This window comes from Labeo rohita, chromosome 16 (genome assembly GCF_022985175.1).
Source record: "Labeo rohita strain BAU-BD-2019 chromosome 16, IGBB_LRoh.1.0, whole genome shotgun sequence".
NCBI classification, from domain to species: domain Eukaryota; kingdom Metazoa; phylum Chordata; class Actinopteri; order Cypriniformes; family Cyprinidae; genus Labeo; species Labeo rohita.
In genome coordinates this window covers 8487646-8506311 of record NC_066884.1, presented here as the reverse complement: position 1 = coordinate 8506311, position 18666 = coordinate 8487646, and the positions used below count along the sequence as shown (strand labels likewise).

At 33.4% G+C, this 18666-nt stretch overlaps 1 protein-coding gene across 2 annotated transcripts; it reads right to left on the bottom strand.

Moving 5' to 3' along the window:
- Positions 1-739: 739 nt before the first annotated feature.
- Positions 740-17319, bottom strand: cep85 (centrosomal protein 85). 2 transcript variants are annotated; one of them, XM_051130375.1, is made up of 14 exons: positions 17075-17319; positions 16301-16355; positions 16085-16207; positions 11138-11862; positions 8826-8959; positions 8627-8744; positions 8362-8547; positions 8111-8263; positions 6653-6807; positions 6415-6532; positions 6178-6228; positions 4645-4752; positions 4324-4555; positions 740-2402 (listed from the first exon to the last, which is right to left on the bottom strand). In XM_051130375.1, the coding sequence occupies exons 2-14, from the start codon at positions 16338-16340 to the stop codon at positions 2239-2241; spliced, it is 2307 nt and encodes a 768-aa protein (XP_050986332.1). In that variant the 5' UTR covers positions 16341-16355; positions 17075-17319; the 3' UTR covers positions 740-2238. The 2 variants fall into 2 exon arrangements, with proteins under 2 accessions (XP_050986332.1, XP_050986331.1); XM_051130374.1 differs by having other exon boundaries at positions 740-2405; positions 17075-17318.
- Positions 17320-18666: the final 1347 nt, after the last annotated feature.

Here is an 18666-nt window from a genome sequence, read left to right as displayed (position 1 = left end):
TCACTTTTGATCAGCTTAAAGCATCCTTGCTAAATAAAAGTTTTAATTTCTTTCCCAGAGTTTAAAAAAAAAAAAAAAAATTAATTATACTGACTACTGACTTGTTTGAATGGTATAGTGTATAATGTTACAAAAGCTTTTTATTCCAGATAAATTCGTTCAAAAACGTTTGACTGGTAGTGTAAATCAGGAAGGAAATCTCCAAACACATCAATAAATGGGTTTAAAATTTAAAAAAAAAAAAAAAAAAAAAAGTAATGAATTTGATAATTAAATTAAAAAAAAAACATCTCAAATTACAAAAATTTAATCAACTGCTAATATAAAGGTTCCTTTTCAATTCTAAGTCTAGGGTTCATGTTTAACTTCCATATTTTCTAAAGTCTTTTAAACATAAATATGGCACTATTTGCAGAAATTTCCAGGGAAATGTATTCATTTACAAATAGTCTTTTGTGTGAGGTGAAATACTTTGAAACATCTCTATAATTAACGGGTTCTGCTGGTTTAGCTGCTTCCATTATTAATAAGTTCATAAAATTAAGCATGCAACTAAATAATAGTACTTTTTGTAGAATGGTGCATACCACTTCTGCTTGTAAATACATCTTAAATATAATTACATATTAAACATGACTAAATGTTAACTGTAGAATTTTTATATTTCTAAATTCCAATAATTTCTATAATTACCAAAAGAGAACATGATGCTTTTAAAAACAAACATTCAACATAAGTGTACATATGAAATACAAAGCTTTATTTCTAAAAACTGAAACAGCTTAAGACAAATTATTTATATAATTTAGTGTTGTTATGAAGGTTTTGGCATATTAGGTTTGCCTGGCTGGCTTTGTGTTAAACCTGAAAGAGAATTTACAATGCAACAACAACAAAAAAGTCTGGTGTATCGTCAAATTACATTCACACTTGTTACTGATGTTTCTGGACCAAAACAATTTACCACTCAACACTCCCCTCAATATATGGTCCCTTTTTGTAATAGAATCCCAATAGCTTTGCAGTCACACATTACAGTAATAAAGACCATTAGTGTTAACACTGATATGTTATGCAGCAAATACAAGTGTCGTCTGTTGTGAGCGCAGTGCATCTGCTCTAATGTTTGACATGCACTAATACAATATTTGCTTCACCAGTTGGTTTCCTCAAATGTGTTGATTCAATGGCGTGGCTATTTTTATGGCTGATAAAACAAATGATGAACCAGACAGCAAATACAATATGGATTATCCATCATATACCCTGTTGTTTTTTTACTAGCAAGACGGTCCTGCCCCTCAACACCTCAACACATACTTAAGCAAATGTCACAAGTTCAAATGATATGCGACCCAAATATAATTACAAAATACATTTTTAGTGTGTTAATTTTGCAGCAGCAAAGAACCTATTAATGTTGTTAGACTCTCAATAATATGATCAGTTACTCTGCAATTAAGTGATATTAAACTTTATTAACATCTGTTTGCAGAATTTTTATATGTAACATCAAGAGGTCCAACTATTGGCATTCTATTAACTTTTTTTTTTTCATTTAACAGACAACCAGAATTTAATATGTTTACAACCCCCTCTTGCTTTAAAATGTCCCTATTTATTGGTCTGCATAATACTGTGTGCATAAATACTCTTTACAGCATTACGGAAACTGTTCTGACAGGTCTGTTTGAGATCATATTGAACTTTGGTTGCTATATAATATTAGGGAATGTCTATTCTCCAAATTTATACATAGATGATCTGCTGGTGTAATCTTAAACAGCGAGTGGACAAATATTTCCTCAGCCTTAGATTCGGTGTTAAATGTGGTACGTTCTGTTTACTGTAAGATGACGGATATTAGATAATGTCTTATTGTTACACACAACCAAGCATCACTGGCTTCGCCATTGTAAAAAACAAACGGCATGTTAGTTGCGCAAAAGATTAAATATTTTCAGTTGATTGTCAACTTCATCACAGGCATTCCCAAATACATGGAAAGGTTTATATTAAATCATTGTCTTCCCACCGCACACAAAGTCATCAAAATCTTAGAAAAATATCTTCTGAAACCTTTTGTATAAAAATAGCCCTCTGGTTTGCGAGATTACAGTGTCCTTAGTGTCGCTAAGCCTCCGTGGGGAAGGTTTGTGTTGCTAGAGATTGTAGTGTCTTTAAAGGCACTCGTGATGTGGAGTTACCCTCATTGAGCGCAAGCTGTACTGTCCGAGCTCACTGAGTGATACAGTTTTCTCCCATATCCTGAGCGTAGCGGTCCGAGACTGTGGTTCTCAGTTCTTCGACGTCTCGACGGAGCTGCTGAGCTTCCTTCAGCTTCTTTTGCAGCCCCTCGGGGCTCAGCCAGTCCTCCCACTGCTCTCCTACTGGAGGGGGAGCTGCTGCAAAAAAACAGACAGAAATGGTGTCAGAGTCACTGAACAGCCACAACAAAAATAACACAAAAACTACTATAAAGAGTTTCCATGAGAGTATGGTGAAAACTTCAGTCATCTTCCAAACACAAATTAAGATATTTTTGATGAAATCCAAGAGCTTTCTGACCCTGCATAGACAGCAACAGAGCTACCACGTTCAAGGCCCAGAAAGGTAGTAAGGACACTGTTAAAATAGTCCATGTGACATCAATGGTTCAACCTTAATTTTATGAAGCTACAAGAATACTTTTTGGGTGCAAGGAAAACAAAAATAATGATTTTATTCAACAATTTCTTATATATATTATATATATATATATATATATATAGCCTTTCACCGCATTGCTGCTGACACAGGAGCCGGCATTCTGACTAATACTCTGACTAGGGTCTGTTACTGTGGCTTGCAAAAGTATTCATACCCCTTACCTTATATTAAACTGCTTTAAATTTTTTTTGTTTTTTCCACATTAATCTACACTCAGTACATCATAATGACAAAACAAACAGGTTTTTAACATCTTTGCAAATTTACTAAAAAAAAAAAAAAAAAACTTTAAATGATTCCATTGCATAAGTATTCATACCCTTATCTGGGACAGCTGAAATTTAGCTCAGGAGAATTCATATCGCTGGTAGATATTACTACACTTCAAGTGAAGTTAACCTGTGTCAAATTCACTTGAATGGGCATGATTTGGAAAGGCACACACATCTTAATAAAAGGTCTAGCAGCTGAAATGCATATCAGAGCTCAGACAGGATTGCATCAAGCCACACATCTGGGGAAGAGTTCAGAACAAAATCTGCTGCATTGAAGGTTCACAAAAGCGTGTAGTCTCTGGTACCCTTAACACAAGAACTTGTGGTGAAACAACCACGACTCTTCCTAGAGCTGGCCTCCTGGCCAAACTAAGCAATTGCTGAAGAAGGGTCTTGGTGACCAAGAACCTGACGGTCACTCTAGTTGAGCTCCATGATCATGCATGCAACTTACAGAAGGACAAACATTATTGCAACACCCCACCGATCTGGGCTTTATGGTAGTGTGGCAAGACTCAATCCTCTCCTCAATGAAGACACATGAAAACACACTTGGAATTTGAAAAATGCATCTAAAGGACCCTCAGACTGTGAGAAACAAGATTCTCTGGTCTGATAAACCTCAATTCCAAGCATGTTTGAAGGAAACCAAGCACTGCTCATTACCTGCAAAATAGCATCCCAAAAGTAAAGTGTGCTGGAAGCAGCCTCATGCTGTGGGGCTGTTTTTAAGCGGCAGGAACTGAGGGACAGAAAAAAGCTCAATGCACCACAAATATAGAGATAGCCTTAATGAAAACACAGTCCAGAGCATTCAGTACCTCAGACTGGGCAGAATGTTTATCTTCTAACAGGACAATGAACCTCAGCACACAACAAGAATGGCTTATAGACAACTCTAAATGTCCTTGAGTAGCCCAGCCAGAACCGAGGCTTGAACCCAATTAAACATTTCTGGAGAAACATAAAAATGTCTGCCAGACCCCATCCAAGCTGACAGAAGAATCGCAGATAATTGCCAAAAGTTGATGTGCAAATCTTGTTGCAACGTACTCAAAAGACTAAAGGCTGTAAAGGTGCTGAGTTAAGGGTATGAATACTTATGCAATGTATTTATTTCAGTTCTTTATTTTTAATAAGTTTATGAAGTTGTGACAAATCTGTTTTTGCTTTGTCATTATGGTGCATGGAGTGTATTTTGATGTGGAAAAAAAGTAATTTAGAACTGTTGAAAATAAAACTTAGAAAAAAAAAAAAATTACTGTCACAAGGCACTGTATATCTGGGCTTTTTTTGAAGACGTGCTAGACTTCTTGTTGACAGCAGAGGGCGCACTTACAGGCAATGCCCAGCAGCATGGAGAGGTTTGGGTCATGGCCCTGAGCCCGTTGGGTGAGGACGTTGCAGAGGGAGCGGAGGTCACATAGACAGGCGGCCATCTCTCCGTACAGCTTCTGGGTGAGCCGGGCTCCCACAGGGAGCAAACCACGGCCGCTCGGTGCCTCTTCACCCTGAAGACGCTCTTGTAGTGTCAGATTATGTTCCATGAGCTCCTGGTTCTGCACTGAGAGCTGAAATACAAACAATATGCACAACTTCAATTCTCATGTGTGCTATGAAAACTCCAAGAGCTGAATATGCATTTTGGTCAACTACTAACCTCTTTCATAGCAGTGCGTAACTGGAGCAGACTCTCCTCTTTCTCTGCTACCTCCTCTCGCAGAGCCTGACTACTGCACTCCTCCTGAGAAAGCCGCTCCTCCAGAGTCTAAGGTAACACACACACAGAATATTATGGCTGTGAACTAGACATTTTGCTCATAGAAACTAAACTGCAACTGCTTTTGGAGCAGGATACTTTTAAATAGACTTAAAGGGGGGGGAGGGAAACACATCCTCCTACTAAACTTTGAGGAAGGTGTTTGTAAAGATTTTTCCCCTCCTAGATACTATTGAAAGTACATTCCTGAAGATTTGAGAATATGATGCCTGGCTCTTAGTGATAGGTATTTACTTAAATTACGCCTAATTACAGTCTTCAAGACCAATTCTTATTCAAAACCAGTTCCATTTAAAAGAAAAGAAAATACTGGAATTGAATCATTATGATGTCCGTTTCCATTAACCATTCTTGAATACCATTTCTCCACCTACACTACCATCATATTATAATGTACACTACCAGTCAAAAGTTTTTAAAAGTTTTTTTTGAAGAAGTCTCTTTTTCTCACCAAGCCTGCATTTATTTGATCCAAAGTACAGCAAAAACAGTAAAATGTTTAAATATTTTTACTATTGAAAATAACTGTTTTCTATTTGAATATATTTTAAAATGTAATTTATTCCCGTGATTTCAAAGCTGAATTTTTAACATCATTACTCCAGTCACATGATCCTTCAGAAATCATTCTAATATTATGATTTGCTGCTCAAAAAACATTATTATTATTATTATTATTATTATTATTATTATTATTATTATTATTATTATTATTGTTGTTGTTGTTATTATTGTTGTTAAAAAAAATAGCTGAATAGAATTTTTTCAGGTTTCTTTGATGAATAGAAAGTTCAGAAGAACAGCATTTATCTGAAATAGAAATCTTTTGTAACATTATAAAAGCCTTTATCATCACTTTTGATCCATTTAAAGCATCCTTGATAAAACAATTACTGACTTTAAATAGTATAGCGTCTAATGTTACAAAAGCTTATTATTTCAGATAAATTCTGATCTTTGGATTTTTCTATCAAAGAATCCTAAAAACAAATTTACTCACCCACTTTAAATATTGATCATATTAATAAAGATGATAATAATAATAATAATAATAATAATAATAAATAATAAATAATACAAGTTTCTTGAACAGCAATTCAAAATATTAGAATGATTTCTGAAGGATCATGTGACACTGAAGATTGGAGTAATGATGCTGAAAATTTAGCTTTGACCACAGGAATAAATTACATTTAAAAAAAAAAATAAATAAAATAGAAAACATTTTAAGTAGTAAAAATATTTCAAAGTTTTACTGTTTTTGCTGTACTTTAGATCAAATAAATGCAGGCTTGGTAACATTAAAAACAGTTGAAAAACTGTTGACTGGTAGTGCAAATACAAGTTGAAAATATATATGAAATACATATGACACTGAATATAAAACTGAATTAAGCTGAACGTAGGCTTTACCCTGATCTGTGAGCCAAGCTGCTCCATTATCCTGAGTTGCTTTTCAATGACCTTAAACAAAACAAAAAAAACAAACAAAAACAAACAAAAGATTAGTTTAGATAGTACCTTAAAATATTTGCACAGAAAATAGTCATATTAATCAATAAACAGAGCCATCCTTTAACACTATTAACAAATCATTTAGTTAAATTAGGTGTTACTGCAGTTGTTTAACCTGTCCTTTGAGAAACAAACCTTTTTGAGTCGCTGGTGCTCATCTTTCAAGGCAGTGTTTTCTTCTCGTAGCTTTTCTATGTCAAGAGAGGGCAATCTCACTCCATCCTCAAGACTCTCCTGCACTCTGTTCTGGAGACTAGACACAAGCAAATTGAACAATATTAAAATTGAACAATAATGCATCGCAGTGTTTCAAAACCTAATAAGAAGCCTTCCAGTTTGTAAGTTCATAAGGCTGGGATAGTCATTTCCCTACCTGGTGACTGTTGTAAGCAGGTCTCTCTCTTTGCGTCTCTGTTCTTCCAGTTGGGATTCTTTGTTGCGCACAGCACTGCGGGCTTCGTCCAGTTGAACTTCCAGATCTCTGACAGTCCCCTGCAGCTGAGCCGTCCTGTCCTCTGCCTCCTCAAGCTGCAACACAACATTTAGAAATGAAGGACTGAGAATGAGAATAATACCCGTTTAAATGGCAGTCTAAAGTGTTGGCTGATGGAAAGGCAATAATATTAAAATACATATACACTTTGATTTCTATTTTAATATATCTTAAGGTAGTTTATTCCTGTAATGCAAAGCTGAATTTTCAGCTTTGATCCTTTAGAAATCATTCTAATATGCTGATTTGCTGCTCAAGAAACATTTTTTATTATTATCAATATTTAAAACAGCAGAGTACATTTTTTTTCAGGATTCTTTGATGAATAGAAAGATCCGAAGCATTTATCTAAAGACATTATAATGTTACAAAAGATTTCCATTTCAGATAAATGCTGTTCTTCTGAACTTTCTATTCATCAAAGAAACCTGAAAAAAAAAATTCTACTGCTGTTTTCAACATAATAAATGTTTTTGAGCAGCAAATCAGAATATTAGAATGATTTCTAAAGGATCATGTGACTGGAGTAATGATGCTAAAATTCAGCTTTGAAATCACAGGAATAAATTACATTTTAGAACATATTCAAATAGAAAACAGTTATTTTAAATAGTAAAAATCAAAATTTGTACTGTTTTTGCTGTGCTTTGGATCAAATAAACAGGCTTGGTGAGCAGAAGAAAATTCTTAAAAAAAAAAAAAAAAAAAATCATCAAAAACCTTACTGTTCAAAAACTTTTGAATGGCATTAAATTTGAAATAAATCATTAGAAATAATTTGTAACATTATAAAAGCTTGAAATGTCACATTTCATCATCGATAGCACCTTTTCTGAATAAAAGTATTAATTTATTAAAACTCCAAATTTAACTCCACAAACAGTAATGCTCTGGGTGAGATTGTGAAACTGGATGCTACTCTCACTAGTAATTTTAATTAATTTTATTTATTTATTTATTTTACTAAGCCTATTTTAAACATCAAGAACAAGGGGGGGGGGATTCAGAAAGAAAACAAAATAAACATATTTATAAGAGATAAGTTTTACATGCAAAAAAAATATCCAAGGTTCATTTAAGAAAGAAAGAAAAAAAAAAAAAAAAGATCTTCAAGAAACAATGTCTTGGAGAAGCAGCACAGTGAGCTTGGGATTTTGTAGCCAGCAGGGTAAAGAGAGTGTTACTTTAAGATAAAGAATACAATAGGAGCAGATGTGTGATATATGGGTGCAGCGGATTCTATAGTGTCTGGCAACATAACCCGTTATGAGCAACTGCTGTAAAACCACAGGAAAAAAGGCTTTTGTTTTGTTGGCTGGCCATCAGAAAGTGCCGTACCTTTTTGTGCTGGGCTTGGTAGTCTTCCATGGTGGGAAGGTCAGCCAGATATCGCTCTAGCGTCTCAATCCGCTGCTGTTTTTCTCTGTTCTGCTCTGACTCCTTCTGACACTTCTTTTTCAAGCTGTTGATATGCTTGTCTCGACTTCGGATCTTTGTAAACCGCAGCAACACAAGATGAAAATTCAAACATCCATTCTGTGCTCATAAGTGGTTGATTAGGTCACATGTTGAAGCTTGCATATACTCACCCTCTCCTCTTGTTTCTTTAGCTCCTCTGCATGTTTTTCACTGCTCTCTTTCAAGATCTCATTCAGACGTTGCGTCTCTGCTTCCACTGCACCCAGTCTACGGTCCGCTTCCAGCTTCTCCTTGGTAAAGCAGTCGTTGCGCTCGGCAAACTGGGCTCGCAAAAAAGCGTTTTCCCGCTGGGCTTCCTATCACACATCACACACAACTCAAAAAGATGTTTTGATACAACGCAAAGAAAAAGGCTGTGCATGCTTGTGTGCTAACCTGTAATCTCAATAGACACACATCAGTGTAAGGGGCTCCACGTCCCATGAGGGCACTGTGCACCTGCAGCTCACTCTCTCTGAGACGCTGCTCCAGCTGAGACATTTGCTGCTTTTGCCTGCAATGCACCAGTTACTACATTAAGTTAATGTTCAGAGTGTTTATAAAATGAGAGATGCTTCTGAAAACTTGGCATTACCTTTCAATGGTAAGTTCTTTCTCTTTTAGCAAGTTCTCATTGGCTTTAATGACAGCATCCCACTTGCTGTTTTCTGAGTGAGAGGTTCCTGGATAGAGAGAGGATGCATACTGTCCACCTCCTCCTGTCATTAACTGCAATAAAAAAAAAAAAATAAGTGGGTAAACACAAACTCGTATTTAAAATATATATATATTATATACACAATCTGGTATAGTATGAGGTGTCCAACTGACGCATTTTTCTAGGGCTGATCTTCCTGTTAATCAAGAGTATGGAACAATTTGTTGCACCACTTCAAACTCGTGCAGTGAAGAAAATGCCTCTGGCATGAAGTTGACAGCATAATTGCATAACTGCAGTTTGCTGAATGAAATACAGAGCAACTGCAGTCGTAACGGGCTGTTTTTTCATTGTTTGTTTATAGCAGTTATTTTAGATGTACAGAGCATGTAGTTTAGCATCAATATTATTATTATTGTGATAGTCCATTGATTTAGATTTGTCTCTCAGACAAACAGCGAATTTCCATCTCTGCAATAATTCCATATTGAGAAGCTGTTATAAGTAAGGTAGCTAAATAAACATGAAAACATATTAAAAATATTATGTATATTATGTAAGTAACTACAGACTGCCCCGATACAGATTCCACTCTAAAATAGATGCTAGAGTATATCCCACTGCTCAAAATGGCTTAATTACTTTAGAGAAGAAGAAAGTCAACAGTCATGTTGTTCCTGCACCATTTGGGGTGATCACATCCTGAGCAAATGGTCATCGATTGTAGGAATGGGTGTAGGAAACTGAGCACCATCACAGAAAATGGGGTGTTTAAACTTCATTAACATACAGACCACAACTCTTATAGGGGTGGTAAATTGTAACAGGATAAAAGGTTTGAGTTTAGGATGTTCAGGATTGATTACGACTCTGCAGAACCAAAGGTGTTACATGTGGAACTTTGTTCCTGCTATGCTGCAATAAACCTCACTGAGATCTTTAATGTCCTCATCAATTCTTACCATTAATACTTCATTTCCTTTCAAAATAGTGCAAATAATAACAGTATTTTAAAATCAAGATAGCAGAAAAGAGGAAAACTACCAAACTATCAGATACTGTTCTAACTAACACTGGTATTAGAACTTTAATTTTGTATGTTTATCTTCAGTTATTATTACTAATAGCCTAAATTGCTACTGATTAATGTAACTAATGTAACTGCCTATCTAAAGATGTTTTAGAGGCAGAGCATTATTTTAATATAATACATTCAGTGTTTAAAAACAAACAAAAAAACATGATAGTTTATTTAAAATAAAGCTGAAATAAATTTTTAGAAAATTAAAGTTTAAGTACTAAAATTACTAAAACTGAAATAAAAATTAATCTAAGCTAAGCAGTTATTTTAAAACATTATTAAAAATAACAACCTACTCTAAAAATTAGAAACCCTCTAAATTTAAGTACTGAAATTACTCAAGTGGAAATAAAAATAAATTTAGGCTAAATGGAGTTATTTACAAAAAAAATATTTAAAATGTCAAAACCTACACTAAAAATTAGAGACCCACTAAAAGTGTTTAAAAAAGAACAGTAATACAATTATTAAAACTGAAATTAAGCTAAACATTTTTTTAAATAGATATTAAAAATGACAAAACCTACACTAAAAAAAAAACAAAAAAAACTACAGTTTCACAAACAGGGCTTAAGCCTAGTCCTAGACTAAAATGTAATCGGAGTCGTTTCAACAAAGAAACTTGCACTGCCTGATCTTAAAATATATCAGTGCCTTTGTTTTGTCTTCAGATGCACACCAGTAATGTTTTTTTCTAAGTCACATGATAATAAAAACTACTTAAATGTCCTAATTGAACTATGGCCTAATCCTGGCTTAGTGTAAGCCCTGTTTGTGAAACCAGGCTTAAGTGTTTATGAACTAAAATTACTAAAACTTAAAAATTAATTTCAGCTAAACAGCTAAAAGTCATTTTAAAAAAAATTAAAAGGACAAAAGCACACATTTACTAAAGCTTAAAATATAACTAATATGAAAATATAAAAAAAAAGGTCAATTCAAAGCATTAATAAATAGTAGATAAAACAATACAGTAACACTGACTACATTTAGATGAAAGATCAGAATAGCATGCACTTATGAATCATGCATAATAAAACCAGCAAAATGTGTTGAATAAAATAAAGTTCATTCTAATTTCATTCTGACTTTAGAAGTATGATACATGATTACATAACTGTTCCCTTTTCCTCTCTTGTATGCAGCAGGACACATTCTAAACACTAACCTGCATTTGTTCCACCTGTAGCCGCAGACTCTCGAGTTTCTGCTTCTGCTGCTGCCAGCTGGCCAGTTCACCACAGCGTTCTTGCAGCAGCGGATCATAAGCTCCAGTGCTTGCCTGGTCCCTCAGGAGAGCCTGAGTCTGCAGGCCCTGAGGTACGGAAAACATCCTGGCAGAGGCACCAGACCCTGGATGAATGTTCCTTTGGCCGTATGGGTCTATGGGACAGGTGAGACCTGTCCTTGCCTCCGGTAGGACTTTATAAGTCTGTTCCAGAAAGCCTGTATTGTCCGCAAGCCCGGTCATTTGCAGCTGCTGCCGTACATCATGACTAAGGCCCCCGAGCAGAGCCGACTGATTGAGAGTTGGCTCCATGGCAGGTACCTCAAACTTCTGAGCTTCATCTAGCCGCGTCTGATCTCCAGAGGGGAAGAGAGAGTGATCGAGGCCATTAACTAGGCTGCGGTAGCGGCTCAGGCAATCAGGCTTGACCGCAGTCGTGTCTAAATTTCCATCGTGCTGAGCGTCCAGGTTGGGGGAGGATGCAGACTTGGGGAGGGATGACTTGGAGCTGGATGAGCTGGAGGACAACCGGGCCTCTTCAGAAGCACGTGGCTTGAGCTTGGAGGCCAGAGTTCCGGCCGTGGAGGGCATGACATGGGCGGTGGGGATGGGGATCTGACTGCGGATGGGCTGGAAGGAGGGACTGCTGCTAGTGCTGCAGATGTCTAGAACAAAACCAGAGTGAGAAATATTTTAAACCATAAATAACACAAGTTATGTATTAAATGATCAATAAGCTGTGATAATAAAAAGTCTTTTTTTGCTTTCAACCAAATACATTTGAAACAGTGGTACAGTAATAGCCTTTTACTGTTTTAATGCTTATGATGTTTTTTTTTTAAATATTGTTTGTACTCTTCACTAATAGAAATTGTCACGGAAAACTTGGAATACATCTTAAATTTAGTAATATTTAAGCTATATATCAAAAAAAAAAAAAAAAAAAAAAAAAAAGCCCTGGGAAAATAAAAGAATAAAAAGTAAATTAAAGTAAATGGAAAGTAAACGAAAAATTAAGTGAAAGTAAAAAAAAAAAAAATAAATAATAATAATAGTATAATAATAGTAAATAATAATAATAATAATAAATAAATAAAAAAAAAAAAAAGAAAGTAAAAGAAAAAAAAAAAAAAAATATATATATATATATATATATATATATATGTATATTTTATATATTAAGTAACATAAAAAAAAAACACTTGTAAAAGAAAACTAAAATTAAATGCCCTGGAAAAAAAAAAAATAAAACCAAGTTATATCAAATCAAGAAGCAAAAAACAAAACAAAAACAAAAACAAGTATAAGAAAAATTTAATTAAATGTCCTGGGAAAATAAATTAAACGCCAAGTAAAATCAATTAAAATATAGTAAAAGAAACAGAAATTAAAGTAAAGTACAAATTGAAACTACAACAAAAAAAGAAATGGGCTGGGAAAATAAATTAAAGCAAGTAAAACAAAGCAAAATAGAAGACATAAATATATATCTTAATAATAGATATAAAATTAAATTAAGTTCTTCCATTTTGCTCCAATGTCATGAATCCTAAATCAAATTATAAAGAAATTACACAAATTATGCTAAACTAGCCAATTACTAATTTCAAAATTAATGTTAGTTTTAAAAACTTACGAAGACCAAACCGTCGCAAAAAATAGTACTCACCTTGCTAGCAGTAAAAGAGACACCAGCAAATGATAACATTTTCATACGCTGAAGAACAGTGAAGCATGAAAACCATATCCTCCCAATACATGACAGACAAACTACTGATCTTAAAACACACCCACTACTTCTGCCAGAACTCGTCCTTCAAAAAAAAAAAAAATTTATGTCAAGCTCAGGCAAGGTGAGTGTACCTGCTATGAGAGTTTGCCGTCCTACAGCTCTGTTAGCGCAGGAGCGCGTACACACAGAAAGGTTAGCGGTATTTATAGAGTGCTCTCATGTTACGCTGTGAGGTGTCTGTGTGGGACTCCTGCTTTAACTATACAGCTCACCTCTCTCACACACACACAAGCTTATTAGTCCTTAATACTGTGATACTGCCGAAGTGCCTTTAAACAAGCTCCTCAATACAACAATTAAATTAAAACATACACAAATCAAGTAGAGATGTCAGGAGACAGGCAGCAGTAGGAGGGTCTGTCCCGAGGGTGTCTTTTCTGAACATCTGCTAAGGACAGGTTTAAACAATTCTTTGGTTTGACGAAAGATTCTTGGAGTGCTGAGAGGCTTTCTGCCATTACAAGAAACACCCAGAGCAAAACAAAGCCGTCACCATCACAACACAGAAGCCCACAGACAGTCAACCATATATTTATAACCACTAAAGCGAAACGGCTGCCAAGTAGTTTCAAGCCCCCACCGTTTTGGCTGTTTTAAAAACAAATAAAAGCTTTCTTATTAGTGTGTCTTAGTTGCTAGGTGCCACAACTGTATGTAGGGAAACTCAACAGACTTAGCAGTTATTACTGTCACTATGGGAACTTATTTGAGAGTAGTTTCAGGGTAATGACAACATAATGAAAGTGGTCGACTTACATGAGTTTTTCAATAGCTGGTATCTAGATAATAGGTTGGTTGAATAAAACATTTGACTACTGGACTACAGTCTACAGCCATTGACTACTGGACTTTAAAGTAATTTAAATGTAGAGTGATGCACTAATGAATAAGTACACACAGAAAAATAAGTTATTTTGTGAAATGTTATTGCAATTTAAAACATCCGTTTTCTATTTTAATATACTTTAAAACATAATTTATTCCTGTGAAGCAAAGCTGAATTTTCAGCATCATTACTCCAGTCTTCAGCGTGAGATGATCCTTCAGAAATCATTCTAACATACTGATTTATAATCAATGTTGGAAAAAGTTGTGCTGGTAATATTTTTTGGGACCTGTGATACTTTCTTTTTAAGATTCTTTGATAAAAAAAAAGTTAAAAAGAACAGTGTTTATTCTATACTGAAAATTTTGTGTTATAATATACAGTACTATTCAAAAGATTGGGGTCAGTATTCCCCCCCCCCCTTTTTTTTTTTTTTTTTTAAGAAAACAAGGATGTGTTAAATACGATCTAAAGCGATAGTAAAGATTTATGTTGTTAGAAAATATTTCTATTTTGAATAAACACTGTTCTTTTTAACTTTTTAGTCAAAGAATAAATTATCACAGGTTCCAAAGAAAAATTAAGCAGCACAACAGTTTAAACACTGATAATAAATCAGCATATCAGAATGATTTCTGAAGGATCATGTGACACTGAAGACTTAAGTAATGGCTGATGAAAATTCAGCATTGTGTCACAGAAATAAATTATATTGTAAAATATACTAAAATAGGAAAACAATATTTTAAAAATTCCAATAATATTTTACAATATGACTGTTTAAAAACATTAAAAATCTTACTAATTCCAAACTTTAAAAATTTAAAAATGTAAAAATTTAACAACCTTAAACTTTTGAACAGTAATGTATATAATTATTTTTTAAATTCCATGATTTAAAAAAAATAAATAAATAAGAAAAATCTGATATTTTCAAGTTTCCCATGATCATGGGAATCCATTTGAAAATACATTTTAATGATAACAAATGAGTGATAAATATTCATTTTTCACAAGTGAAAACTGAAAATGGTTTAACCACTAAAAAGCTGGTCATTATGTTCTGGAACCCACACTGAGGGGTATAAAGGCTTCTGTTTACTTAGCATGGTTATGCCAATAATCAGTCTACTGATATATCCATCTACCAATCAAACCAGGCCAAACAGCACAATATAATAACGGCAACATAAGCTATACATAAGGACACAGAAATGTTTTCAATCGCATTACACATTCAGTACAGATTTATGGTAATCTACATACACCAGCTCTTCAGTACAGCTAATCTTTGCATATTTAACAAGGCAGAGAGAAGGAAACTGGGAGACCAGGATCAGAGTTTCCATTCGGTCCTCCAGGTCAGGCCCTCCTAATGAGACCCCCATCAGTGGAAGTGCAACACCGCCAGCAGGAATCTATGGTATGGAATATCATATCCTCCTCCAAATCCCATAGGAGTTCCAGACCTATGAGCACATCTCCATGACTAAAAATATAACAGCTTAATCTAAAAACAGCCAGAAGGATGTTAATGACTGTTGTAAATAAAAAGGGTCCTCTTTAAAGCCACTGCTTGTTTGGTCAAATTCCAAATAAATAAATAAATAAAAACTATCCATGGCATCTAAAGATCAATATACGTATACCGGTGACTACAGGGGAAGTCACATGTGTTTTTTTTTTTTTGTTACATATAGACATATGACCACAGACTCATTCTTCTGAATATCTGTATTAATACAATCTGTATCAATGACAAAGATGTTCAAATGAAAAGTAAAACAATAAAAAATAAATAAATTAAAGAAAGATAGCATGGTTCGTCAAAGGAAACTGGAGTAAATGGTATATTTAGAGTGTTTTTTAAAATAATTTAGAGGGTTCCAAAAATGTTCGGTCCCCACAGTCTTTATGATTACTAGATAAAGACCCTTTTGCACTCAAACAGACCAATTTCTAGTCAAAGAAATGATTTTGAGCCAAGCATAACAAGAAAAATATGTATTCACCATAGAAATCTCCATGACTAGTATTCCATGACTGTTCCATCATGGAATACTGTATTAGAATATTGTACCAGCATTCCATAAATTTACATGACTACATATTCCATGATTGTTCCATGACTGGAAAACCCATTTTGTGACTCACAATTTCAACTACAAGACCACTGTTGAGATGAAGGGGCTGATGAGGTCTTGAACTGAGGTCTATTATACAACAGAAAGTCAAATGGACAGTATCTGGCCCCTCTCATAGTTCTCACCTTCAGTGTGGTCAGAGGTACCCAGGCCTGTGTCCCCACTGTCCGCTGTGCTGGGCCGCCATCCAAAACGGCTCTGGAACTTCTCAGACACAGCAGGTGTCAGCCATTCAGTGTCAGAGTGTCCTGAAGCAGACAGTAAACACATGATGTGACACTCTATTATGGTTATGTGAGGTACATAACATGCGTTTATCCTGGACGGCACTGGATTTGTACCTGCGAGTTTGTGGTTCTGATATTTTTGTGAAGTGGTCATTCCTTTAGTAGTCACCTGTGAACAGGATTTATTAGTGAATAAAAACCAAGACAAAAAGGCAAAACTATCAAACACAAAGTATCTGGAAGCAAAAGGGAGGAAACATCAAGTCTAAAAGAAAGTAAATATTTTTGATATCAATCAGAAAAAAGAGCAAAACAAATATACAAAATAATTATGAACTTTTACAATTAATACTACTAGCATTATATATTAATATTTAACAACATTATTGTAAAACAATTTACTATTATAAATTACAAAATAATACATCCAGAACTACTAATATTTCCAGAAATAAAAATATATAAGCAATCAAAATCATTCACAGATGAACCGTTTGAAAAATATCATCTTTGCTAAACGCTTTTTTCACAAAGCTTAGAGTTGTTGTCAAAGTCAACTTTATTTTAGCTAGATTTTAGTTTAATTCGGGACATTTAAAAGCTAGTTTACCTAGTACAACCTAACAAGTTTCTTAAATTACAAATGTCTTTCCTAGTTTTAAATAGAAAGTTACAGCACAACGGACAAACCAAAAGAAAAACGTAAAATGTTATCAAGAGAATGTGATTAACAGGCAATTAAACTCATTTAAATGTTCGTAATAACTTTGTAAACAAGCTCAACATATGTTGCTACTTCAAACAAACACATTTACCTGGTACAGATAGCCAAGTTGGCTAACAAAAGAGTTTAAAAGGTCAGTTAAAAAAGTAAACAACTCCACGTACCTTAACTGAAAGGGCTGAAAGAGTCTTTACTAAAGGGAATACTGACGCGAACACAAGCCAGGAAAACAATAATGTGCTTCATTACCCGAGAGACGCTGACTGGATGCTAACGTCAGTAACAAGGACAAACAACAGACAAACTATAAGCGGCCTCGAGCTTCAAATACCCGCCGCGGTGCCACTGAAACTCCGGAGTCCTTTTTTTCAACCGTTATTCTAGTTCTTCCTCTGCGATTTGCTCTGGTGCCGGGTTGAAACAGCTAGCGTCCCCTGCCGCTTGTTTTGTGAGCTGCAGGCGGGGACCTTAAAGAATTTTCGCGATAAAATGTCAGTTGTCTTTATAAAACAAAATAAAATATAAATACAAATAATAAAAAATAAAATAAAATAAAATAAAATAAAAAAATAAAATATGAAGTAAAATAAAATAAAAAATAAAAAATAAAATAATAAAATAAAATAATATAGAAAGTAACATAAATAAATAAAATAAAGCAAAATAAAAAAATAATATAATATAAAATCTAATAGAAAAAATAAAATATCATAATAAAAAATGAAATAACTCAATTAAATAAATATAAAATAAATAAAGAAAATAAAATAAAGAAAAATAAAACAAAAATAATAAATATTAATAAATATTAATATTAATAAATTAATATTAAAATTAAAATTAAAAATTAAATAAAAATAAAATACAATAAAGAAAAATTAAATTAAATAAAAATAAAACAATAAAATAAATAAAGTAAAATAAAAAATAAAAAATAAAATACGAAGTAAAATAAAATAAAAATAAAATGAAATAAAAAGTAAAAATACAATACAAGTAAAATAAAATTTAAAATAATAAAAATAAAATAATAAAATAAAATAATATAGAAAGTAACAAATAAATAAAATAAAGCAAAATAAAAAATAAATAAATAATAATATAAAATATAATATAAAAAATAAATAAAATATCATAATAAAAATAAAACTAAAATAAAATAAATAATAAAGTTAAATAAAATAATATCTAAAATAAATAACTAACATACAATAAAATAAAAAATAAAGTAAAATACAATAAAATAAGCAAAATAAAATATAAACAAAACAGAAATTGACATTAAAACAGAAATAAAATGATAACAATCATAGCATTATAGCAAATAAAATTAATTATTTCAATGAGTTTTTATAGACATGACAGAAATCGTGTATTAAGAAATCTAGTTTTATGTTTCTACTCTAGCGGTGAGTAGGAAAAATATAGTAGTTAATAAGTTAATAAAATATAAAAATTATAGCAATTAATAAAACTGAATAAAAACAGTGAGTCAATTAAAACACGTTTTATTTTTAGTTTTTCATATATATATTCATACATATTTATAAATTATATAAAAAAAATAACTTAAGTTGTTTTTTTTTTTTTTAATCACTTAGAAAGGGGTTCCCTTGTCATATCTGGGGGGCACTGGCATAAAACAAAAGTTCAGAAACCCTGCTCTAGAGTACACATAGCTTACCCCAGGTTGAGAATCACTGATCTACTCCATTCCAAGAGGCTTTAAGTAAACTCAATTGCACTCCAGTCCAAT

What these genes read in the sequence shown, in the direction of transcription:
- cep85 (XM_051130374.1), bottom strand. Translation starts at nt 16,340, where the DNA reads ATGACCACTTCACAAAAATATCAGAACCACAAACTCGCAG. An exon ending in TACAGGTGGAACAAATGCAG is followed by an intron (nt 8,960 to 11,137) that starts GTTAGTGTTTAG and finishes TTTTTATTGCAG; the next exon opens with TTAATGACAGGAGGAGGTGG. An exon ending in CATGCTGCTGGGCATTGCCT is followed by an intron (nt 2,406 to 4,323) that starts GTAAGTGCGCCC and finishes GTTTTTTTGCAG; the next exon opens with CAGCTCCCCCTCCAGTAGGA.